Source organism: Corythoichthys intestinalis, chromosome 1, assembly GCF_030265065.1.
Source record: "Corythoichthys intestinalis isolate RoL2023-P3 chromosome 1, ASM3026506v1, whole genome shotgun sequence".
NCBI classification, from domain to species: domain Eukaryota; kingdom Metazoa; phylum Chordata; class Actinopteri; order Syngnathiformes; family Syngnathidae; genus Corythoichthys; species Corythoichthys intestinalis.
Genome location: NC_080395.1, coordinates 29,492,020 through 29,517,867, shown reverse-complemented (window position 1 = coordinate 29,517,867; position 25,848 = coordinate 29,492,020). Strand labels below are relative to the sequence as shown.

The 25,848-nt window shown below is 43.3% G+C and overlaps 1 protein-coding gene across 4 annotated transcripts in view; it reads right to left on the bottom strand.

The window, feature by feature from the left end:
• Nucleotides 1-25,848, bottom strand: part of LOC130923581 (SH2 domain-containing adapter protein F-like) — a 220,357-nt gene that overhangs the window by 160,171 nt on the left and 34,338 nt on the right. For all 4 annotated transcript variants that reach the window (XM_057849362.1, XM_057849344.1, XM_057849353.1 and 1 more), the window contains exon 2: nucleotides 531-663. In XM_057849362.1, the coding sequence (XP_057705345.1) occupies nucleotides 531-663 (133 nt within the window). The remainder of the gene's footprint in view (nucleotides 1-530; nucleotides 664-25,848) is intronic.

The window sequence follows — 25,848 nt, the reverse complement described above, 5'->3', positions numbered from 1 at the left end:
TATGCCCCTTACGTTCCTGAAATTTTTAATGTAAAATTCATGTGAATTGCATGAACATATTTTGAATGTTTTTTAAAAAAAAATTTCCCAAAAGCCCGCATTTTTTTTTTTGGGGGGGGGGGGGGGGGGGGGGTAATTCGAATGATTCCCTGCGTCATACAAGAATTCCGGTCACTTCAATATTTGAACGATGTCGTTTGGCCAAACTGTTTGGGCTGTGCTGCGCGCCGGAGAAACGCCATTCAAAAAAAATAAATTAATTAAAAAAAAAAAAAAAATTTTTAATGAATAACATAGATGGTTGCTTTTGAATTACGTACAAAGCTACCCGCAAATATAAAGCGAAATAATATGCACATAAAAAATACAAAGCATGTTTATTATTTTCCTTCAAAATGAACAAAATTCAGTGTATCATGGCAGATTTAAATCAACAAAGTTTTACCTATCCTCCAGTAACTAAAATGCAAATTCACATTCCGAATGTGTGTACCGTACACCAAAAAGCGGACAAGACATTGTGCACTCACCTGCCATCATCTTCTGGGCCTCGTACGGCTCCATGTAACCATCGTTCTCAGTGGTTACCTTCTCCGTGCTGACCTGCGTGCCGCCGGCCTGCTCTGCATCAAAAGGGTCAGCGTAGTCCTCCAGGATAATGAGCTGTGAGGGAATACGATAAGGGGAATAAGGTGAAATTGCAACGAGATTCATATTTCTGCACTGTTAAACACAACGAGATGTCACCTCCTCCAGAGTGATGACAGATACAATGTGGCCTGAGCATTGGGTATCTACAGAAACGGGCCACAAGGTAAAGTAATACATACGTCAGTATGCCCCTGCACACCGCAGCATCTCAGAATCAGCCTTCCGGCACGCTCTTTCTGCATTTGCTGCTCGGTCTAATTATACGACAGTGACAAGCCCACTTTTCAGAAAGTAGAGGCTTCGAGCAGGCGTGCTGGACTTTCTTAGGACAAGCAATTTGGCAGATTTATACCCAGCCTGCCGGCCAGCGAGCCCAAGCTAATTGCAGTCTTGTGTGGTAGATGGCAATTAGGCGGACGTCCTGAGACCCAAGGAACATGGCCCAAAACTGGAAAGAACACAGTGTACATCTACAGTGCCTCCAGGGGGTTTATTTGCATCTTTGAAATATTTGCCTTCACCAGCATGCAGCTTTTTTAAAAAGAAAACACTTGTCCATTGAAAGGAACTTGAGGCCCATCATGAGCCATCTGTTCTCTTTGACACTGGAGGTATCATGGAGACGTAAACAGAGGAGTTTGTGCTCTGCTTCCTATTTGTAATTGTTATCTGGTGAGACAACAGATTTCACCGTGACATTCACTGCTCATCCAGACAATACGACAAGAGTAATGCACATCGATTTACTTGGAATAAAACATCTGTTCATCTAATTTTAGTAGCACCTGTCCTCGACTAGTTGCCTAAAAGACAAGAACTATACACTAGTTTAAAGTCTTGAATTAGCCGATGACAATTCTTTCGGGATGTGTGAGGAAACCATAAGTAGTGCCGAAGAAAGCTGTCACCGACGTCAATGATAATAACTGTCTAGCACTACAATATACAAATTGAAGGGATCAAAGTCATGGAAAGCAACATGGGCACGTGGCTAATATTTCTGCCTCCTAGTTCTCAGGTTTAGGGTTCAAATCTCAACTCCAGCCTACCTGTTCCATTTTCTCGGATTCGTAATCCAAGCATTTTACATTATTTGGAAACTAGTGAGATAGGCTCAGTAGAGGCGGGTACTTAAAGGGATCCATGGATAAAAAGCCTTGCAGCTCTTAAACCTTATTATGAGTTAAAATAATTTGATATTGAAAACCCTCCTGATGTATTCATTTTTATACAATTTGTAAAATTAATTTACTTAGTAGATCGCCATTTTTGTTGACGTCGCAGGGCAGCAATATCACTGGGTTACGCTGCCGTGCTTCCAAAGTATGACTCTAGCGACATAAACAGGTCATCTGTTCAACCCTTTCAATTTGAACCCGAGAGGGACATCAATGAGCATGACAGCACTAGGAGTGGGAACCTCTTGGTGCCTCACTATACGATACGCGATACAAAGCTCACGATAACGATGATCGGACTATACGGCGATACAACGATTACCGATACATTGGTCAGGAAATCATTCTACAAACAACTAATAAACAGAAAAACAAGTTCCTGCTGTGAATTGGAATGAGTTTATCACTAGTAGACATCCAATCCATTTGAACTGGGAGGGTGGTGGCGAAGTTCATTCGCTGCCATCCCTCCCACTTCAAATGGATTGAACGTCTATGGCCGTCAGTGGCAGCCAATGCCAGGCAATGAGGTAATTTTGGGCCATCTCAGGTCATTTACCTATTGATTTTGGCTTATTTTATGGGTCACTTCCTGTTTATTTTGCGTTACAGAACAGGAAGTGACCTGGGAATTACCCAAATGAATAGGCAGTGACTCAAACTCAATAGAAAATGACCTGTAAATGCCCTTAAATAAACAGCAACTGACCTGTAATGTAAATGGCCCGAAAATTGAACCGAATGACTGTGAATGCTCTGGTTTTGAATGAACGAACGTTCCCAGTCTAAATGGATTGGGTGTCAAGCACTGTCAATGGCATCCTTAGAGTTAACTGAGACACTATTATGGTGGAAGATTTTGGTAGCAACTTGATGGTTTTTTTTTTGTTTGTTTGTTTTTTACTAAAACATTGACACCTTTTTAAAACAATATCTCGATTCTTGATAGGAGCATATCGATAACCTTTTGGGATACAAAGTATCACGATATATCACCATTTCGATATTTTGTCACACCCCTAGAGAGCACTGCTGATATTTCACAAAACAAGCAGCAAAAGCAAAATGGACAGGAAAGACAGGATGAGACGAGACGAGAGTATGACAAAACCGGTGTTCTGCCAAAATGCACTACGCCGGCGAAACGTACTACAAGAGGAGAATTTGACACCCAAAGTGCTACCGTGCGTTTTCAGCCTGTTTTGTTTAGATGCATACAGACAGAACATACTAAAGATGCCTTAAGAAAATACTTAAATGAAATAATATCAATTAAGGGTGGTTTAAATACGCTACGTGACTAATGTGGTCAACAGATCAACCATCTGCTTTAAAACTAACACAAGAAAACACAAGATTTAAAAGTAGGAGAGGGAAACACATGCAAAAAGTACTTTGAGGCAATGAAAAGGTAATAAACAACTCAATAATAAACACAAATAGTAAGTACCCACAGCTTTTAACCGATGTGCACATGTGTTGGACGTCTTGCCGCGTAGAAGAAATTGCAGAACACCGGTAGTGTTTGTTTAGTGACAGTGACAAACTACGTCATCACCCGGAGCGTCCATTCGACGCATAAAAAAAAAAGTACTAAATAAATATATTTTATGTGCTTCTAATAACATATTTTAGTGAAAAAGAACAATTGTGGCTTATTAGATCCTACAAGGCTTTAAGTCTGAGGTTCCCTTTAACGCTCTATAACTACTCAGTTACCTTTACTTGAGTAACTTGAAAATAATTGTATTTCTCACAGTAGTGACATTGCTTATACATTTCTTATTGTCAATCACTTTTACTATGACTGAAAGCCTTTCTTACTCACTTCCAATATGCAGCTCACCACTTTTCATTGCACTAAGACAGTGCTTCTCAATTATTTTCTGTCACGCCCCCCCAAGGAAGACGTAAATGTTTCGCGCCCCCCCAAACTCTCTGCCGCCACTGTAAATAGTATCATTTGTCTATAAAATTACTATTATAAATACGCATCTGCCTAACATTGTGTCCTTTTTTCTAATAAAGAAAAAAAGTAACATAGATCAACTTATAATAAAGTATAACTTTATTATAAACATTGTTTTGTTTGTAACAGAGAAGACTTGATGTGCATCAATTTGCCTGAATTAAAAAAAAAAATTCACATCCAAACTAAAAAAATACACTCAAGGTACATTTTTGACCATTTGATACAGAAAAATAAAATGTAATAAAATCAGTAAATAATACCAAATTAAAATTGATTAGAAACATTCACTCATGAGGACAATGTGCCAAAAAATTTGACCGAAAAATCAAATCTGAATAAAAGGGGGGAAAAGTGTCCTTGGACAGGACAGTTTTTATTTTTGCTGCACACAGTATTTACCTCCTTTGCAATGATGTGGAGTTATTTTTCAATTAGCATGCTAACAATGCTCACTGGCTTACTGATATAACACTGACAAAGCAGGACGATTGTTGGCAATATACGGCACGTTTTCACTGAAAAAATCAAGCGGCTTAACAATTATTGATTTGGCTTCTTGCTATCTGCTATAATTATTTTTAGACACAGTAAACAGTGGTCTTTCATCATCACCCACTGTATTAAAAGTCAAAGCTAAAAGGCAAACAGCACGAAAAAAAGCGCATTCACGGCGGCCGAGGTAGAACCGTAGGTGAGGGCAGTCGTCGTGACGATCCCAAGCCGAAAATGGCACTTCTCGGGCGGCGACGTGAGGGTCGCTGCGTGAGTGAGTCCGGTCGGAAAACGGCTTTCGAAAACGGCGGTGGCACACTGCTCTTCATATCTGTTGTCTGTGTGTGCTGACTGAGTGCTCTTCCTTAGTTCAAAAATACTGCGCGCACTCTGAAAATGAGAGCGCCACTGCCACCTACTGAGTGGATGTGCAAGTACACTTTATTCCAGTACGGCAAAAAAAAAAAAAAAAAAAAAAAAACACATAAAACATGTTCCCCGAGGTCACATGCGCCCCCCTGGCATTGCTCTGCGCCTCCCCAGGGGGGCGCGCCCCACTATTTGAGAAGTACTGCACTGAGACAATGTTGTCTTGTGCAAAGTTAAAAAAAAAAATACATTACTTAGGAACAATTGTTGGCTTGAGACCCGAATGAGCACAAGAAGTATTGGAATTGGACGGTTTCAGGTCACGAGTCTTAAATACTGTGCTTCCATTTTTTGACAACACAGAGGTGTGTTCACATTGTATTACATGCCGTACTTCTTCTCTGTAGTTTTCTGAGAAACAGTGTGACAGCAGTTCTTGTGAGTAAAAGCTGTGCGCCACAACTGCACAAAGTGTCAATATTTGATATTATTTTAGTCAAGAAATGAGATGCGACAGGAAAGCTGCAGGCTAAACAGCAGTTTTCTGCTATTCATAGCACCAATTGATAAATTCTAGCTAAGAAAACAGCCTCTTCATATTTTTGGGACTGAGTTGTGAAATCACCACTCAAGACATGACTCCAAGTGACCTTCACTGTCCACGAACAAGCCACTTGACAATTTCAAATCATGTCAGGGCTAGTAAAACACACTGATGTATTGGTCCAATCAGCCAAATGCTTATGCATCGACTGGCGTGTGCACAACTGGCACAACTCCCTATGAGTCATGGGCAAACCAGGAAATAATTTGGACTAAATATAAACAAGCATATCACTCATCAAAGCTATGCTGAGACAACAATCAAGCTTAGATGTGTGCACACATGCACACACGCACCCTATCATGGCTAAACTAATTATGTTATATATAACTGTGATTTCACCTAAACTGGGAAAGTACCAAAGTTTTAGAGGATTGACTGAATCACAATTTATTTGAGTTTCATTTTCACAAATCAGGGAGTAAGTCACTACAAAATAATAAACTCAACATTTTGCCAGTAAGAGTAAGGCGAGAAAGCAATAATAATCAATTAACCTATCATTCAAATTTGATTACACACCTCACACTCATTAAGTATTTGACTGCATTCCCTGGATTTAATATGGACAAATTAACAATAACCTCCAGTTATCAGTTTTCATCCAGTGGTAAACCCTGATTTTTGCCATACTGTCATGATACATACGTTCCCCCAGTGCATCCTTAACTGCAGTGTGACTAATGATGTAAATAACACATACAAGGTATAGCATCTTTGAGTTACAGAATTATCAATGAGCAACTAATCGATTATTATACACAACCCTTAATTAGGATTTACTATTTGGACATTGTAGTATCCTTATGACGTTCTGATGTTTTTTGTTTTGATTTGTTTTGGGGGTTTTGGGGGGCTGGTGTAGAAGGGTATAGACCCTACTCACGTGACGTCACAGCCACGCCCCCGCGCCATGTTGTCCGGATACTAGTCATGTTAATGCATTAGCGCTTCGTAAATTCCTCCTATTATGGCGTGTTTTTCTGCTCGTTAACATTAATAATCAAAATGGTGAAGTCGTGTGTGGCGGTCGGTTGCAAAAACAGAGAAGATAGACGGAGAGACTTGAATTTTTACCGTATTCCGAGAGACCTGAAGAGGAGACAGAGATTGACTGCTGCAATTCGACGAGAAAACTGGGCTCCAAACGACTACCACAGATTATGTAGTAGTCATTTTATATCTGGTAAGATGCATTTACTATATATTTAGAGGGTTTTGGGCTGACAACCACAATTAAGATCATTGCTAGGCTAATCGCCGACAACATACACTCAGACGTTGTGAATGAACTACCTGAAAATATATAATTATAAGGGGATAATCAGACAGTTGTCATACAATTAATTTACAATTTCACTATTGAGGTCAAAAGCCAAAAAATAAATTCAACTAGGGACAATCTGGAGTAGTGCTATCGCACTTCATATTTATTACGTATTATATATGTATATAGTGAGAGTGCTATCGCTAAACCATATAAACATTAAAAGCCCTAGCTCCATTGACAAATGATATGAAATACATTAGACTTGACAGTGGATGTTAGCAAGAACAAAAGATTTTGAATTGAAAATTTCGTAACTCACCTTCCGAGCACAAGATTCCTGCCGAATTTTCGTGTACGAGGACGTTTCACCCAACCAGCAACATAGCATTTATGAGCCTCCAAGCTCTTAAAGTTTTTCAAACTTTCGTAGGCTGATTTTGTGTGGACAAGATAGTTGTAAATATCAGGATATCAGATGTCAGGCGAAGCCAGCGGGTCGAAAAACATCGATTTAGGCATCAAATACGGATCTGGCGAATGGATAAACTGAAGCTTTTCCACGTAACGCCTTTTATGCAACGGATCCAATGAGTTTACAGCGTCAGATAACACCGGGGCTTCCATGAATTGCTCTATAACTTGCTCGACTAATTGAAAACAATGAGAATAGGTCTGAAAAAGAAGTACAATATGGCGGCCGGAAACAGCGACACGCCCATTTTGTGACGTAGGTGAGTAGGGTCTATTCTACAAACAGTCTGAATGACATGACGCCCTCTGGAAAACAAGCTATTCCTAGTAAATATTTCATATTACAAGGATTCGTTTTGCATAAAGGGGTCAGAAACTAAAGACATTATGTGATTATTATGATCTTATAAACAGTGTGGAATGAATTAATTGACTCCCTTTTTAGTATGCAAGCCAAACAGGAATTTTAAGGTAAGGAATTGTTAAGGTTTATCCATCTATCCTTCCATTTTGTCCCGCTTATCCGAGGTTGGTCACGGTAGCAATAGCTTCAGCAGGGAAACCCAGACTTCTCTCTCCCCAGCCACATCATCCAGCTCTTCTTGAGGGATCCCAAGGCATTCCCGGGCCAGCCTGGAGACAGTCTCCCCAGCATGTCCTGGGTCGGCCTCGCAGCCTCCTCCCAGTGGGACGTGCCTGGAACACCTCACTAGGGAGGCACCCCAGCAGCATCCTAAACAGATGCCCGAGCCACCCTATCAGCAGCTCTACTCCGAGAGTTCTTCCCAATCAAGACCCTCTAGGTCTCACTGTCATTGCCCACGTGAGCATTTAGTCCCCCAGCAGAACGAGGGAGTCCTCAGAAAGAGCACTCTCCAGCACCCCTTCCAAGGAGTCCATAAAGGTGTGTACTCTGAACTGCTGTTTGGTGCATGAGTACAAACAATGGTTAGGACTCGTCCCCCCACCCGAAGGCAAAAGGAGGGTACCCTCTCGTCTACCGAGTTGAACCCCAATGTACAGGAGTCGGGGGGCAATAAGTATGCCCACACATGCTTGTCGTCTCTCACCATGGACAACTCCAGAGTGGAATCGTGTCCAACCCCATCGAGAGGACTCGTACGAGAGCCATGTTTGGAGGTGAGCTCGACTACATCTAGTCAGAACTTCTCAACCTCACTGACTAGCTCAGGTTCCTTCCCGATCAGAGAGGTGACAGTCCACGTACCAAGAGCCACCCTAAACCCTAACCACCAAGGACCCCCACCCAGTTGCCTAAGCCCAATACCTCTTTTACCCCTCCCATAGGTAGTGAGTCCATGGAAGGAGAACCCACGCTATGTCTTCGGGCTGTGCCTGGCTGGGTCCCATGGGTGCACGGCCCGTCCACCAGGTATCCGGACGTGGGAAAACTGAGTTTAATGTTGGTGCTCGTCATAGAAGGCCTTTTGAGCCGTTCTTTGTCTGGTCCCTCACCTAGGACTTGTTTGCCATGGGTGACCCTACCAGGGGCACAAAGCCCTAGACAACATAGCTCCTAGCATCATTGGGACACACAAACTCCCCCACCACAATAAGGTGATGACTCATGGGGGATTCATGTTAAGATTTATGTAGCTTTTATTATTTTTCACCCTATGGCCGAGTTTTTTTTTTTTTCATAGAAACATTAACTTTGATATGACTTTACCAATGTGTCAGTTAAGCCTGTCGCGATATGCAATATTTCCATTTATCGCACGGTAAATGAAAATGAAGGCGGTAATTTTCCCACTGCGATTTATCGCCTCACGTGCGTGCATGCGTACGTGTGGGGAGATGCGGGACCAAGTGCACTTGTTTCAACAAAGAGGGCCAACACAACAAATCTACTTGCTCATTTGAAACACTATCACACTCTTTAGTTTTCACTACTTGGTAAGAAAAGTGAATCGCAACAAGTGGAGCCTTCTTCGTCACGGCAATCGACAATTACAGAGGTAATCGCTTGATTTGAGAAATACAAACGAGATCCCGCAAAATGGCGTTACCTCACGGAAAGTGTAGTCCGCTACATTGCTGAAGAAATGAGACCGTTTTACCTGTGTTTAATGTTGTTTGACACTTTCTAGGTTCATACTGCAGGTCTTAATGCACGAATCCGATTTTTTCGTGTTTTTCTGACTCAAGTGAAGCATTAACTTGACGGCCTGAATGTGACAAGTCGCATAGAAGTGGACCATTTCAAATCCGATCCGGGTCACTTTCGTATGTGGTCTAAATCCGATCTGGGCCACATTTTTCCAGAATGTGGCTGATGGTCTGAATTTTCAAGTCCCCTGAACGGGAATTCATGCAGCAATGACGTCAGCAAAGCGAGAGCGGTAGGCAGGATGGGAGCGATGTAGCTGTGCATTAGCTTCTGGCTTGAACTCTGCTTTTATGCAGAAGCGGGCTTGACCACAGTCATAAAAAAATAGATGAAGAAAAGGATAAAACTGACAATTATTTGATTTATGCGCCAAATGAGCAATATTTCAGTATTGCTTACAGGGCCGAGACGGGGCAAAGTGACACACACACGTCATGTCACGCACACAAGTCGAGGCTGATGTGCGTGCGTGTATGCGTTCTATCAGTAAATATAAACACCGAATAAAAGACTAAATGGGGATTATTAATGTCTGTTATTTGTGTCGTCTTTTTGGAAATCAAAATATGATCACCCTGGAATGACATACAGCTAGCATGTGTAATTTGTTTTGATGCGGGTCACTTTGCTGACTCTCGAACTGCGAATTAGTGCGCATGCGTGATACTTGAACGGGCTCCCTGGACAAAAGCAGTCTGAACGGGCACGCTAAAAAACCAGACATGACAAAAAAATGCATTTGTGCATTAAGACCTGCAGTATGAATCTAGCCTTAGTGAAGCCAAATTTTGTTAATGCTACTTATTTAATGTATTTTTCTGTTGTTGAAGTGCAATTGTTTGTGTTACTACAACTTTATACCTCTGTGCCTGAAAGCTTAATTGCAATTTTATTTTTTCTTGAAAAGTATTAGATAGATTATGGATAAACCCCCGCTAAAAATCTAAATATTTTAAAGTGAGTGCAAAATCCAGTTATATTAGAGTGGTTGGAAGCCAAGTACCTTAACCAAAGATCGATCCACTGTGTATTGTTTGTACTGTACAAACCAACCTGTTGACTTCCTGTTACTAATGAAACTATAGATGTGTCAATTTAGTACATTAGCTTCTTTTACATGTTCTGGACAATGGTAAATGAACTGAACTATACCGCTTGGTGGAAATGTGGCTTTAGTGTTTGGAAGTGAATATGTACTCAGAAAATTGTGTAAGCTGCTTAGCGACATCTTTAGCATGCATGCTCAAGGCGTGAATAGTGACTGAAGGAAGACGGTGAATTTCCTCGCAGCTACTGTGCGTTAAATCCCCTATCTTCCAATGCTACCCTTTTCCATCTGTTTTGGGGAAAATAACTAGGCCTTGTTCTGCCGCAACATAATTATGGGTTCCTCAAATGTTATGCTTCTGTGAGTTTCAAGTCCAGCACAAACACGGCCCTGGTTTGTTTTTGCGCCACAAAATAAAATACATATGTTTCTCTCAAAAATAGCGGTAATGCAAAAAAAAAAAAAAAAAAATCTGCAATGCAAACAGAAGCAACAAACTCGGGGCCCGAACAACCTCAAATCTCTTTGCAAAATATATATCGATCATGACCGCATTTTGATTACCACATGGTCACGAGTTAGCATGAATGTTTGAGGATCAGTAAAGGCGATCTGTGTGCCAAAACCATCTTTTATGCAGCCCAGACCCAAGAATAAGTAACCCTCACAATGAAAACATAATGAATCACATCAATTCCCATCCGACTGTGGTCCTTCAGTGGAGTGGTTCGAGGTCGGAGGCCATGGCCCACAAAAACACCCTAAGTGATGTAATTTGTCTCATTGTTGGCATAACACTACTTGCCCTCACTTGCGCATAGCCCATTGTAGAGGTTTTTAACTAAAACACAGCCGAACTCACTGGTAAGGCAAAATTGAGCAGTTTTACAAACCAAGACTTTTAAAAAACACGGTAAACCTTCAAACAGGTAACCGGCACATTTTTAATGACAACCCTGTAAGACATTTACGAAACTCATGCAACAATCCTCCCAATTTTAATGTCTCTGTGCAGATAAGATACAGTGTATAACAAAAGTGGGCACACCCTTTGTCGCGTTCTGCTGCTTGTCAGAATTTGTTTTTGTTGCAGAGCCGGCTGTGGGGGCGTGCCGACGTCGCACCTGCAGCTAATCCCTGCTCGTCAGCTATAGCATATAAACGCAGGCTATCCGGGAGAAGAACGCCGAGATATTTCCCTTGCTGGTCGCCATTATCACGTACTGCTTTCGAGTCGCTTCGTATTTGCCTTCTAGTTCGTCGGACGTCTTAGTTTTGTGATCCTCTACCTTGTGCAGGTATTGAGTGTATTTTTGTTTGTCTTTTTGGCTCTCTGCCCTCCGCTCGGTTTTCGCGTTTTTGATCCCCGTCGACCTATTTGTCACGGACCCCTTTTGTTATCCCCTTTTTACCGCGTTCGCGTGTTTTTTTTTTATTTGTGATTAATAAATCCCCGAACGCTTCCCCTCTGTTGTCTGTTTTTTGGGTTCAATCTTGTTCTCCGCATCCGCGGATCATAACAGAATATCTCGGCCATAAAATGGACCCCGCAGACAGCAAGCGCATTGCCCAGGCGTCTTCGGACCCGAGGCAGCACGCTATCCCACACGATCGTGTTCTCCATGAGATCATGTCGGCGTTGAACGCATTAACAGCTAACATGTGCTCTCTCGAGGCACGGGTCGACAGAGTTTGTGCTTACCGTGACCGTCCCGCTTCACCCGCTACCGCGGCGTCAGTGCACTTTCCCCCCGTGGCGCCGTCCGCCCCGACTTCCACTCCTTTACGTGAGCCAAACATTCCGCACCCGCCACGCTACGATGGGGAACCCGGCTCGTGCGGGCTTTTTCTGCATCAGTGTTCACTAGTTTTTGATCAACAACCCCACACATACTCCTCCGATAGATCCAGAGTCGCTTTCGTCATGAGCCTTCTTACCGGAAAAGCGGCAGCGTGGTCCATGGCGACCAGCAACCAGTCCCCCGAAGTTCGTAACTGCTTTCCTGATTTCGTCGAGGAAATGAGGAGGGTTTTCGATCACCCCATTCGGGGTAAAGAGGCTGGGAGTCGCCTGCTAGACTTAAATCAGGGCAAACTTTCCGTCGCAGACTATTCGGTGTCCTTCCGCATTCTCGCAGCTGAGAGCGGCTTTGATGACGCGGCTTTACGCTGTATATTCCGGAGGGGGCTAAATCCGCAGGTGAAGGACGAACTAGCCTCCCGCGATGAAGCGGTGGATTTGGAGGATTTGATTGGACTTTCGGTACGTTTGGACAATCGACTTCGGGAGCGGGAGCGCGAAAGAGGCGTGGAGTGGCACGGCCGGTCAACAGGCGCAGTCATCAGGAGGGCTGCCCCAGCGGCGCGCATTGCGGTCTCCCATCCGGCTTCCCTTTCTTCGTCGGACCCTGAGTGGCAGCCACTGACTGAGGAGGAGCCTATGCAGCTCGGCGGGAAGAGTCTCACCACAAGGGAGCGTCACCGACGCATGGCATCGCGGCTCTGCTTGTACTGCGGTGAACCCGGCCATCACGTCGCTTCCTGTCCCACGAATCCCCGTGCAGCCCCCGGCGGCCATCTTGCCCAGGTACCGACGTCAGATAGTGGCCACGCAGCGAGGCACTTCCCCTCCAGTGGTACACCACCGCCTCAATGTGAGTACTCACACATGGCTACTAAGACTGCCAAACCGCTCAAGAACACAAGACTACAATTGCCCGGGATTATTACGGGAGGGAAACGCAGTTGTAAGGTAACTGTTTTGGTAGACTCGGGGGCTGACGACTGTTTCGTGGATTATTCTGTTATAGATACACTTGGTGGTTCCCTGATTAAATTGAAGGAGCCTCGGGAGGTACGGGACCTTAACGGGGACTTGATTTCCACCATAACACATGAGACCGACATTCTCACCTTGGTGGTATCTGGTAATCATAGTGAGCGTCGGCCATTTTTTGTCATGCCCACCAAACTGGCTCCGGTTGTTCTTGGTTTAACCTGGCTAAAGCAGCATAATCCAGACATTGACTGGGAGGTCCCCAGGATAAATAATTGGAGTGTCCATTGTCACTCGCATTGCTTGCGTGCAGCCTCATCTTCCTCGGGAGCGTCTGTGACTCGTAAACCACATTCGATTGACTTGTCTTTAGTGCCCACTGAATACCATGACCTCAAGTTGGTTTTTAGCAAGGACCTAGCACAGTCGCTTCCACCACATCGCCCCTATGATTGTTCTATTGATCTGATTCCCAATTCTAAGATGCCCTCCTCTAGACTGTATCAGGTGTCCAAACCGGAGCAGGCAGCCCTGAACGAGTATATAACATCGTCTCTTGCGGCCGGGCTAATCAGACCATCCAAATCCCCTGTGGGGGCTGGTTTCTTTTTCATTGATAAGAAAGATAAATCGCTCCGCCCATGCGTTGATTATAGGGGCCTTAATGAAATAACTGTTAAGAACAAGTACCCCCTACCTCTCCTGGACGCGGCATTCGCACCTTTGCAGTCCGCAACGTTTTTCACGACTCTAGACTTGCGCAACGCTTACCATTTGGTGAGGATAAGGGAAGGGGATGAGTGGAAAACTGCGTTTAACACCACTATGGGCCATTTCGAGTATTTGGTTATGCCGTTCGGACTAACGAATGCGCCGGCGGTGTTCCAAAACCTGGTTAACGACGTGCTCAGAGATATGATCGGCCGGTTTTGTTTTGTATACCTTGATGACATCCTTGTTTTCTCCAGAGACCTCGATGAGCACAGACAGCACGTTCGGCTGGTCCTACAGAGGCTGCTCGAGAACCGCTTGTATGTTAAAGCTGAGAAGTGCAAGTTTCATGCTCAGTCGGTCCAGTTTCTGGGGTTCATTGTGGAGAAGGGCCAGTTGAGAGCAGATCCAGCCAAGATCCAGGCTGTGGTCGAGTGGCCTTCTCCGACAGCAAGGAAGCCCTTGCAAAGGTTCCTCGGGTTTGCCAACTTCTATCGGCGCTTCATTCGTAACTACAGTCAGAAGGCCGAACCTTTGACAAGGCTTACATCCATCAAAGTTCCGTTTGAATGGACCCCAGAAACTGAGACTGCTTTTATGGCACTAAAACAGGCCTTTACGCGTGCCCCTGTTCTCACGCACCCGAATACTGATTTGCCGTTTGTTGTTGAGGTGGATGCCTCAGATTCAGGAGTGGGGGCGGTCCTGTCACAACGTTCCCCAGTCGACCAGAGGGTTCACCCTTGCGCCTTCTTCTCACGTCGTCTCAGTCCCGCCGAACAAAACTACGACGTTGGTAACCGGGAGCTGCTGGCCATCGTCCTGGCGCTACAGGTATGGAGGCACTGGTTGGAGGGAACGTCAGAGCCATTCCAAATCTTTACAGACCACAAGAACCTGGCATACATCAGGGCAGCCCAACGGCTGAACTCCCGTCAAGCGCGCTGGGCCCTCTTCCTCACCCGCTTCAACTTTACCATTACGTACCGCCCGGGGTCTCGCAACACAAAGCCGGATGCCCTGTCAAGGATCTTCAGCCCTGTTCACCACGAGTCCGTTCCGGAGCCTATTGTGCCTGCAGTCCAGGTGGTGGGAGCACTACAGTGGGAGGTGGAGAGGAAGGTCGCCAGGTCGTTGCAAGACGGGGCTGTACCAGTCGGGTGCCCCAAGGACAGACTGTTCGTGTCTCAGGAACACAAATCAGAGGTCCTACAATGGGGACATGCCTCGAAGGTAGCCTGCCACCCAGGGGTCTCACGGACCCAATTCCTGATCTCCCAGAAGTTCTGGTGGCCTGGGATGAAAGACGATATCCGGGCATTTGTTGTTGCTTGCTCAGTGTGTGCCCGCAACAAGGCATCCCATTGTGCCCCCTCTGGTCTCCTGCGCCCACTACCGATACCGTCCCGTCCATGGTCTCACATTGCGTTGGATTTCGTCTCGGGTCTTCCTGTCTCCCAAGGAAAAACCGTGGTGCTGACTGTCGTCGACAGATTCTCAAAGATGGCACACTTCATACCTCTGCCTAAGCTGCCTACCGCTCTAGAGACTGCAAAATTACTCGTAAGGCATGTCTTCCGCATCCATGGCATTCCTACGGACTTGGTGTCTGACAGGGGCCCGCAGTTCGTGTCGCAAGTATGGAAGGCCTTCTGCAAAGCCATGGGGGCCACAGCAAGCTTGTCATCTGGGTACCACCCTCAGACGAACGGCCAGACTGAGCGGGCAAACCAAGATCTTTCAGCTGCTCTTCGGTGCGTGTGCCACCAGCACCCGTGTTCCTGGTCCTCCCACATCCCCTGGGTGGAATACGCACACAACACGCTCGTCAGCACGGCCACAGGTATGTCGCCTTTTAAGACCGCATATGGCTACCAGCCTCCTGTGTTCCCTACTCAGGAGTCGAACGTCTCCATTCCGTCGGTGCAACAACACCTGAGACGAGCCCATAGAGTCTGGCGGGACGCTCGTGCAGCACTTTCGAGAACAGCAGTGCGCAACCAGCAGTTGGCTGATCGTTTCCGGAGACCGGCCCCTCAGTACCAGCCGGGGCAAAAGGTGTGGCTCTCGACTAAGGACTTGAACATCGCTGGGGTCACCAAGAAGCTGGGTCCCCGTTTCATTGGACCGTTTGAGGTGGAAAAGGTTGTCAACCCGGTGGCCGTGAAGTTAACGCTCCCTCCGTCCATCAAGATTCATCCGGTCTTCCACGTCTCCCTGCTGAAGCCTGTCTCCCTCAGCCCTCTATGTCCCCCGGAATCACCTCCTCCACCTCCACGCCTGATCGACGGTGACCCGGTCTACACCGTGAGGTCCATTTTAGACTCCAGGAGGAGGGGCAGGGGGGTTCAGTATCTGGTCGACTGGGAGGGCTACGGCCCTGAGGAACGTCAATGGGTCCCCCGCTCCTGGATCCTGGATCCCTCAGTCATCCGCGACTTTCATGCGCGCTGTCCCGGGAAGCCAGGTGGGTCGCCAGGGGGCGCCCTTTGAGGGGGGGTACTGTCGCGTTCTGCTGCTTGTCAGAATTTGTTTTTGTTGCAGAGCCGGCTGTGGGGGCGTGCCGACGTCGCACCTGCAGCTAATCCCTGCTCGTCAGCTATAGCATATAAACGCAGGCTATCCGGGAGAAGAACGCCGAGATATTTCCCTTGCTGGTCGCCATTATCACGTACTGCTTTCGAGTCGCTTCGTATTTGCCTTCTAGTTCGTCGGACGTCTTAGTTTTGTGATCCTCTACCTTGTGCAGGTATTGAGTGTATTTTTGTTTGTCTTTTTGGCTCTCTGCCCTCCGCTCGGTTTTCGCGTTTTTGATCCCCGTCGACCTATTTGTCACGGACCCCTTTTGTTATCCCCTTTTTACCGCGTTCGCGTGTTTTTTTTTATTTGTGATTAATAAATCCCCGAACGCTTCCCCTCTGTTGTCTGTTTTTTGGGTTCAATCTTGTTCTCCGCATCCGCGGATCATAACACCCTTCGCATTTCTGCAGATATTTAAGTATATCTTTTCATGGGACAATGCTGATAAAATGACACTTTGACACAATGAAAAGTAGTCTTAGTGCAGCTTATATAGTAGAGTTAATTTATTTTCCCCTCGTAATAACTCAAAATATAGCTATTAATATCTAAACCCCTGGGAACAAAAGTGAGTACACCCCTTAGAAACTACATACATCCCTAAATGTCCAAATTGAGTACTGCTTGTCATTTTCCCTCCAAAATGTCATGTGACTCGTTACAGGAGTGCTGTCAGCATTGCTGCGGAGATTGAAGAGGTGGGGGGTCAGCCTGTTAGTGCTTAGACCATACGCCGCACTCTACATCAAATTGGTGTGCATGGCTGTCACCCCAGGAGGAAGCCTCTTCTGAAGACGTTACAAAAGAAAGCCCGCAAACAGTTTGCTGAAGACATGTCAAGAAAGCACACTGATTACTGGAACCATGTCCTATGGTCTGATGAGACGGGCAGGCTTTCTTGTGTAGTCTTCAGGAGAGGCTTCCTCCTTGGGTGACAGCCATGCACACCTATTTGATATAGAGTGCGGCGTATGGTCTAAGCACAAACAGGCTGACCCCCCCACCTCTTCAATATATGGAGCAATGCTGACAGCACTCCTGTAATGAGTCACATGACATTTTGGAGGTAAAATGACAAGCAGTACTCAATTTGGACATTTAGGCATGTACATAGTTTCTAAGGGATGTACTCACTTTTGTTGTTATGGGTTTAGATCGTAATGGCTATATTTTTAGTTATTTTGAGGGGAAAATAAATTAACTCTATGTTTTCCGAAATTTCCGGGTTCGTGGTGAGTCAGCAACCAGCACACTATTGCTCAATAGACGATGTTTATTGATTAGAAAATGCAGAATAAATGAGATTTATTGATTACAATCCCACAAGAGCGAGCAACAAGTATCAAAACAAGAACAAGTGGTAACGATGACGTTAGAGCTAGTTTGTCAATCCCAGAATCCCCGCGTTACCGTTACAGCACAATAAAATGTTCCTTAACAATGAAAATCGCTTACTATTGACAAATGAGCGGGGAGCCAAACGCTCCGGCAAAGCGGCGAAGGAAACAAAGCCAAGCGACCCGTACGTAATCCTCTGGCAGACTTCCGGGGAGTTGGGGGAATCTCCCCACTCTTATTGGCACGTCTGACGCGGGGACATGGGTGGCCACTCCCCCACGAAAACGCACCACCCGAACTCGTGAGACCCCCACCCCCGCAAGGGTATGAGATTCCCCCCCTTTTGAGGCTCCCAGTGGTTAAAATAGAATGTTTATTTAAGTTATCTCGTGAGATTCCCTCCTAACTGTGGAACTCAAGCGCGTACTATGGTGCAAAACAAGTTATCTCGTGAGATTCCCTCCTAACTATGGGACCCAAGGTGAAAAACAATAGAAGTTGTTACAATCTAGGTCACAGAAGCAATCATACAACACAAAGGCATAATGTGCTAATGTTAAGGCATCACATAATATTTTCCCCCATCACTCTATTACATAAGCTGCACACAGACTGCTTTTTAGTGTGTCAAAGTGTCATTTTGTCAGTGCTGTCCCATGAAAAGATATACTGAAATATCTGCAGAAATGCGAGGGGTATACTCACTTTTGTGATACACTGTAAATTTAGGAAGAAGTATCGATGGTCTGGGCTCTATGGTTTTGGAACTCAAGATTTTTTTTCCTCCATCTATGCAGTTCAATTCCCATTGGACAACAGATCAAAAAAAATATCACAACCACTTAGAATAACTCAAGAACTTTGTTTCCATTTTACCAAAAGAAAGCCATTGCACATGACGTCAAGGAAGACGTGCAAATCCTGCGAAACCACGTAAAAAGCTCTAGAGACTTAGGCTAATTTTTAAAGTTGAATGATCCTGTAGACACACATTTGTGTCTTAGTGGGTCACTAAAGTCAACAATAAAAGATAACAAAAGATTACCAGAATGCAAATGGGAAAACAGGGTATATTTAGTCTTTGTCTGAAGGAACACACATTGCAAGGTCAAGCAATTATTTTGATGTAATCAAAGAGGCAACATACAGAATTTGTATTAAACTTTAGGGTTTTATCTTATTCGACTACTGCATTGATAAATGTTGGTTACATCATTATTTTACATCATTATTTTAAGGGGTTAACTGAATGTACCTTCTATGAGAAATTGATTTAAAATTAAAACAACCTTGGACGAATGGTGTTTAATGGAGGTTCCACTGTAACCGCAAATCAAGAAAAATCTTTCTTATTTTCAAGGTCTTCAAAAACCTTGTTATGGATCCTCGTCAGCCGCAGGATGTTTGAGCATGCTTCAGGAAACAACAGCATCATTGATTGAGTTACGGGCGGAGCTGCTCCAAAAGCATGACATCATCTTTGCCTTTCCTGTTGACATAGCGTTGGACAAACGAAGGACGAGTGAGCAATGAAAATCTCGCCCACAGCCTTCAAACGGTGCCTGAGAGGCGAGTATAGCTATAAAATCTCAAAGAGCTGTCATATTTGAAAGGGAAAGAAGTGTGTGCTTTGCCTTCCCAAGCAATCTAAATGGGATTTGAGATTGACACTGTCCAATAGGCTTGCTGATATTTAGAAGGCAAATAACAGGATTCTGCAATCAGCTACACCAGCTGAGCCACTAATTTGAATGGCGAGCAATCGGATTGAAAATCACTTTCCACTGCATTTCGTTTAACCACTAATATAAGAGACTGACTGGTCTAGAACCAAAGGTGAAGGCTGATACGACCATATGATAGGCCGGGTCCACATTTAGTGTTTCACCAGTCAATTGCAGAGGGCATGTTAGACAATTCCAAGCTTTCAATTAACCAGAACACCCATTTTTAGAATGTGTTAGGAAACCAAGGCACCCAAAAGAATTGGAATTGATTTACCAATCCAGAATTCAACACTAATGTCCTGAGTGTGATGTTGGTGATTGCTATACACAGAGTGTGACAAACATACAATTCACAAGCCAGAATGGGCAGAACGAAGGTAAATCGGTTCTTACCCCGTTCAGTTACATAAAGATACAAAAGTAAAGTTCCAGAAGCTTTCGGATAAGTCCTAATTCGGCTTGAGTGCTGTAGTACAGTGCGGTAATACAGACCTATTTGATTAAAGAGAGTGTAGTTTCAAGATCAGATTATTAATGGTAATTGGAGTTACACTTGTACAGTGCCTTTCCCCGTTTTAAGGCACTCAAAGCGCTTTGACACTATATCCACCTACTGATGACGCAAGAAGTCCTGCAACGATTAATCGATTAACTCGAGTATTCGATTAGAAAAAAATACTCAATTAAATTTTTTTGCTTCGGGTATTCGCTTAATTAAAGTGGCGTAGTAATGGTTTATTTTGAAAGTCTTTGCATTTAGTTTTATTGATTAGGGCGGATACACTGCCTGGTCTGCCTCTTTTCAAATAGCTGAATCCAACTGCTCCCTGTTAAGACCAACGTAAGGTAAGTTTTTGTTTGAGCTAATGTTTTTTTAATGGATTCATAATTTAGTTTATATGTATATTTAGAATTTTTTTGTGGGAATATGCGTCTGAACCATTTGTTAAGAGCATTGTAAAAAAAATTTTTTTGTATTTTATAGCATTTAAGCTAGCAGACCTTTTCTATGTAACTTAGCCCATTGTTCTTTTGTTGTACACGGATCCTCATTTTTAAAACAAAAATTATACCGTTTGAGGCTCAGCTCAGGTATTTGAATTTTTCATGTTTCTTATCCGATTACTCGATTATTCGAACTAACTAGTCCATTGATTAATCAACTACTGAAATATTCGATAGCTGCAGCCCTAGACACAAGCAACACCAGGAGCGATTTGGGGTTCAGTATCTTGCTCAAGGATACTTAGACGAGGTCATCAGGGTGGAGAATTGAATCCACAACCTCTCGCTTAAGGGAAGGACTACTCTACCACTGAGCTACACTGCCTCATGAGTGATCTAATTGTTTGTTAGATAGTTCCAGATTTACATAATCCATAGTCTGTTTTGACCGCTTATAGGCAACTGTGAGAACAATTCATCCTCAACAATCGATCTGAAAAGGGCCGTCAACGTGCCCCCATTTGCTTCGTTCATATCCGTTAGTGAATGTAGATGAGCCAGTTCTTATTTGCAAACCGCTCCAAAATGTCTGTCCAGTCCCACGGCACTAATGACCAGCAGACAGCAGGAGAAAGCATGAGGCTGCGAGTGGCGTGTCAGCATCGCCCGGGAGCGTACCATCTGCCTTGTGGCATGGCCAGGGTCTGTAAGGACTGCAGCCAAGTTACAGTCGAGAGTAAAACTCCCCACAAAACATTACACACGTACAGTAGAAGACACATATAGCCAGTATTGACCCATTGGGAAATAATTAGCTACTAACAAAGAGAATCACCTAAATAACAACACTTTATATTTCCTGTCCCCCTCCCAGGCTAAAACTATGTTAAAAAAATAAAGTAAAAAAGTATACAGATTAAAATCACATTTTAACCACATCTGGTGATCGGACTGAAATTGTTGATAAGTAAAAAACCTGCCACAGCACTCTGTTGTTGCACTAAATGACATTGTGTTATTGTTTGCTTGTTAAAACTGTACAATATTTCAAGAAAGTGCCTTTGTTGATGACTATGTTTAAGTAACGAGGCTTCATGGTAAATGTAAGACATAGTAGTAATTCATTCATTCATATTCTGAAGGGGTGCTGGAGCCTTCCCAGCTAACACCGGGCAGGAGGCAGGGCACACCCGAAACTGGTTGCCAGTCAGTCACAGAATTTTAAAAATGTATGTCAGCTTAACATTTTTTTTTTTTTTTCCATTTTCAAGAAAAAGCCACCACTGGGCTTCTTTATTACCATTCGAGCTGAAATGATTACACGAAAAATTCGAGTAACTCGATTTTAAAAATTGATCAAGGCATTTTCTCCGCTTTAAGGATAAGTTTAATTTTGCCAGCTCTCAGTATGACGTTTTGCTCAGACTACTTTTAATGGGGCCCAACACGCTGACGTTACGTGCGTAGAGAAAGAAGGGAGAGGTGGCGGATATATTTGATTTAAACCACGCATGAATATAGAGGTAACGACGAAGAAGCCAACAAAAGCGAAGAGAAAGGCACCAAGAAAAAGCAGAAAATGTCAAAAGTATGGGAGCATTTCAAGCTGGAGACCAAGACGAACACTGTTTCATGTATTCACTGTAAGACAGAGTCCCCGCCAACGCTTCCGCACCCCCTGCTGGACCCAGTAATCGATGACCGGCCCCGCTCCACCGAAGGCACCACATTTACTCCGAGAGCGGAGGAGCGATACTCGGGACAAGGTAAAATTAAGTTAATGTAACACTAATAAATAAGATTAACGTTAATGTACCTTGCTAACCTAACGTTAGCCCTGCAGAGGGCTAGATTTCTATTAATTATGATGACTACTGTGGATGCGTGGCTAACGTTTCTTTCATACAGGTTTTATTTAATCTGTAAAAACACAGCGCTTCGGAGTGATGAGTGTGTTAAATAAAAACATTATAAAGCTAACTGTCAATTTAAGCTCAGTAGTCATTGATGGATAAAAAAAAGTAGCACTGGTGCATAATGTGCTCCAATACGGCAGGTATCATACATTTATTTTGAACACTGCAAAAACTCTAAATCTTATCAGGACTTACAATTTAGATTTGAAATTAAAATTAGCTTGACATAAATGAAAATTCAATTTAAATACGTGGGAAAAACACCAAACTTTTAAGTGAGGTGTTTTATCAAGTGTAATGACATTTTTAGGTAAGAAATAAGAAGTTTTTTTTTTTTTTTTTTAATAACATCTTAACTTTTTTTGAGTGAAAGGAGTGATTTTTTTTTTTTCTGGTCACATTTGAGATGCAATTGTTGGCCGTTTTCAATAATGTACATCTAAAAGACATTGATTGTCTAGAAATGGTTCAATATTCGGTTAAATGTATTGTTTTCTCATGTACTGTACATTAATAATTGTTCTTTACCTTGAAAAAATATGTTTTTATCCGATTACTCGCTTAATCGATGGAATTTTCAGTAGAATACTCAATAACTAAAATATTTGATAGCTGCAGCCATAATCACCATGCATTGCAAGTTTGTGGGTGGAAACCCTGAAATAAATTAAAAGAATAAATGGAATTAATTTATACTTGGGTGGTGGCCTTAGTCGTCTGAGGGCCCCGCTGGCATTGTGGAGGCTCGGGTTCAATTCCTGCTTGTGGGTTGCATCAGGATGGGCCTCGGGCGTGATAACTTGTGTGCCAAATCTATCGTGCAAGTTGATTAGGTGTCACTGCTGTGACCCCAGAGGAGAAAAGCTGAAAGGAACGGATGGTTACTAAATTGTTTTATATCGTTATAGTGTTAGAAAATGGCTCAGATTGAATTTTTTTTCCCAAGCACTAACTGTAATATAGGAATCTTACAGAATCATCGCAAAGGCTTAACGCACGTTACATTGGCGCATCTGTCAATTACTTTTGTTTCTAACCCAGATTCTCAATCCACTTTTTCGTATTGCCATCTGTTCCCTGGCGATTGCAAAACTTTTTGAAATGCATTGAGGCCCACAGTCAATGAAGTCTTTTTCGCATCAGCGGCAACAGAGGGAGAACATCAGCGCGGCGGCCAGCCTAAAACTGGCACCTGCCACTTTGACTCGATATTTGACGACCTGAAAGCTTCTCAGATTACAATTCGATTGGGGCCCTCATTCTTTCATTACATAGGAGAAAACATGGATGGGAATTGTCCTTCTGTGCACTTACGGGACAGAGAGACGGCATATGGCTTAGGAGGGATAAAAATCAGAATGGCTGCATTAGTTGTCATTTGAGCTCATGGCTTTGGAGATGTGACGTTCCTAATTAAGAAATGGGCTGTTGATGGTTTATTTTTCGACAGTCTGGATATTTTCGGGTTATGTTAACTAGACAGAATCTAAGACAGGCCTCGGTTGCACTGACGGGAGTGTGACATTTATTCCGGGGAGACTGCAGCAGGGATTGAGTGGAGCTCGTCAAGGTTGAAGCCCCGCTGGGAATGGCAGAAAAGTCATCAGGCTATCGAATGGAGAGAGAGAGACTGGCGTGTGTGATTTATGTTTCATGCCACAAGGGATTTCAGCCACTGATTGCCCGATACAACACAGTGCTTAGCAGCTCAATTGCATTATAGCCTTTCAAAGGATTTTTTTTTCTTCCTTGGCACAACTGAGGTTTTGTTTGTCATAATGCAAAACAAGCAAACAGCCGGAGCACTTTGGACAGTGGATAGAAGGCAAAGATGAGAGGACATTTGGTTTTTTACAACTTTTTTGTACAGCTGTTTTGACACCCATAAGGAAAATCTACACTAAGTAAATAAATATTAACAAAAAAATATAAACAAAAAACAAAGGGGCTAGTCTGATGACAAAATAATTGCCCTTATTCTATTGCACTGTACCTACTTGGCGTTATTCATGCACCATTATTGATTGTGCACGTTATTGGCAATAAATGACACCAAAAAAACACATGCTAAAATTAGCTAAGCCTTTCGATTCAGACTTAATACCTTCTGATGAACAATGTACCTCTGAAATCTCACAAAAGCCCTGGGTACAAGCAATCATTGACCATAACGTGACATAAAAACTACAGTTTTTCGAAATTAAGACTCTTGAAGCCATATAAATAACCTGATTTTTAATGACAGATATGCATTAGCTCTCCAAGTTGAATTAAGATATGTTCAACAAACTGTTCGAGTTCTGAGGACCATCTGTATCAAACATTCCTTTAAGCACCCCGTCAAAAATGTTTTGAAATATGAGAAACCGTTGATTTATTTATTTTATTAAAAAATTCAATCTTCTAAAAACACTACTTGGAAAACTTACAAACCAAGCCGATAATATTCGGTGGAAAAGTGGCATATGCTGCCCAACCAACGAAAGGAACAAAATATTGAAGATGGAATTTGTCTAAACTTTCCAGTGATAACATCCTCCAGTCTGTACAAGATTCTTAAACTGAGTTTGTGGGACTTTTCGTACTGTGACCTAAATGAATCTTTGTGAGGTCAGTCATCCTGGAACAGAAAAGGGCCTTCCCAAAATTTCCCCACAAAGTTGGAAGCATGGAATTGTCCATAAAGGTCTTGGTGAGACAAACCTTCTGATCCAAGCGCTCTAAAAGCGGATTACAAGTCCAAATGAAAGCACTTCTAAGTGTGAACTGTTTGCTTTGTCAAGCTTGTCAGAAATGTATTTCGTGGGAGGGATGAGCAAAAATTGCAATAAGCACTGTAAAATCATTCACTTTGTATTCTGGTTGTCTCATCTTTTGTATTACAGTCCTTATTTCAGCTGACCTTGGATGACATTTCGAAATGTCATCACCCTGGATTGTCGTCTGTCAATCGCAGGAATAACTCACAGTCACGCTGGACAACTTTGCGTTGTCGATAAAATTTTGATAGAAGCACGAGTACCTGGAGACTAGGAGTGGGACAATATATGATATAGTGTATAATACAATGTAATTAAATTGTATATATTTTTGTTTCAGTTGCACACGCAAATGCAGTACAGACTACTGTAGTATATAGCAGCCGTAAAGTGCAATGGCAATCGTCTGTCATCTCACATTTTGTGGATTTCAGGCTGTGAATGAATGTCATCCAGACCTAGTGAAATACTTTCCAAAAAAAAAAAAAAAAAAAAAGAAAGAAAGAATTTAAGGCCAATTGGGAAAGCCATTATATCAAAATAAAAATAAATAAGCCCACTTAATAGTGCCACAGGGCAAATGGACCAGCTTTTACAGATTGGCTGCAAAGCTTCATTGTTTCAACATGTTTCATTTGGTCATCACTTCTTCCTTTGGAGAGGCAGACAAACTCTGCTGCCACCTACTATTTTTCGGACTATAATTGTCAACATGGGTAAACCTCAACCATGAGAGACAGAATGTGGAAAAAAAACAGAAAACCATATTGTTTGATTTTTAAATAATTTATTTGCAAATCATGGTGGAAAATAAGTATTTGGTCTATACCAAAAGTTCATCTCAATACTTTGTTATGTACCCTTTGTTGGCGATAACGGAGGCCAAACATTTTCTGTAACTCTTTACAAG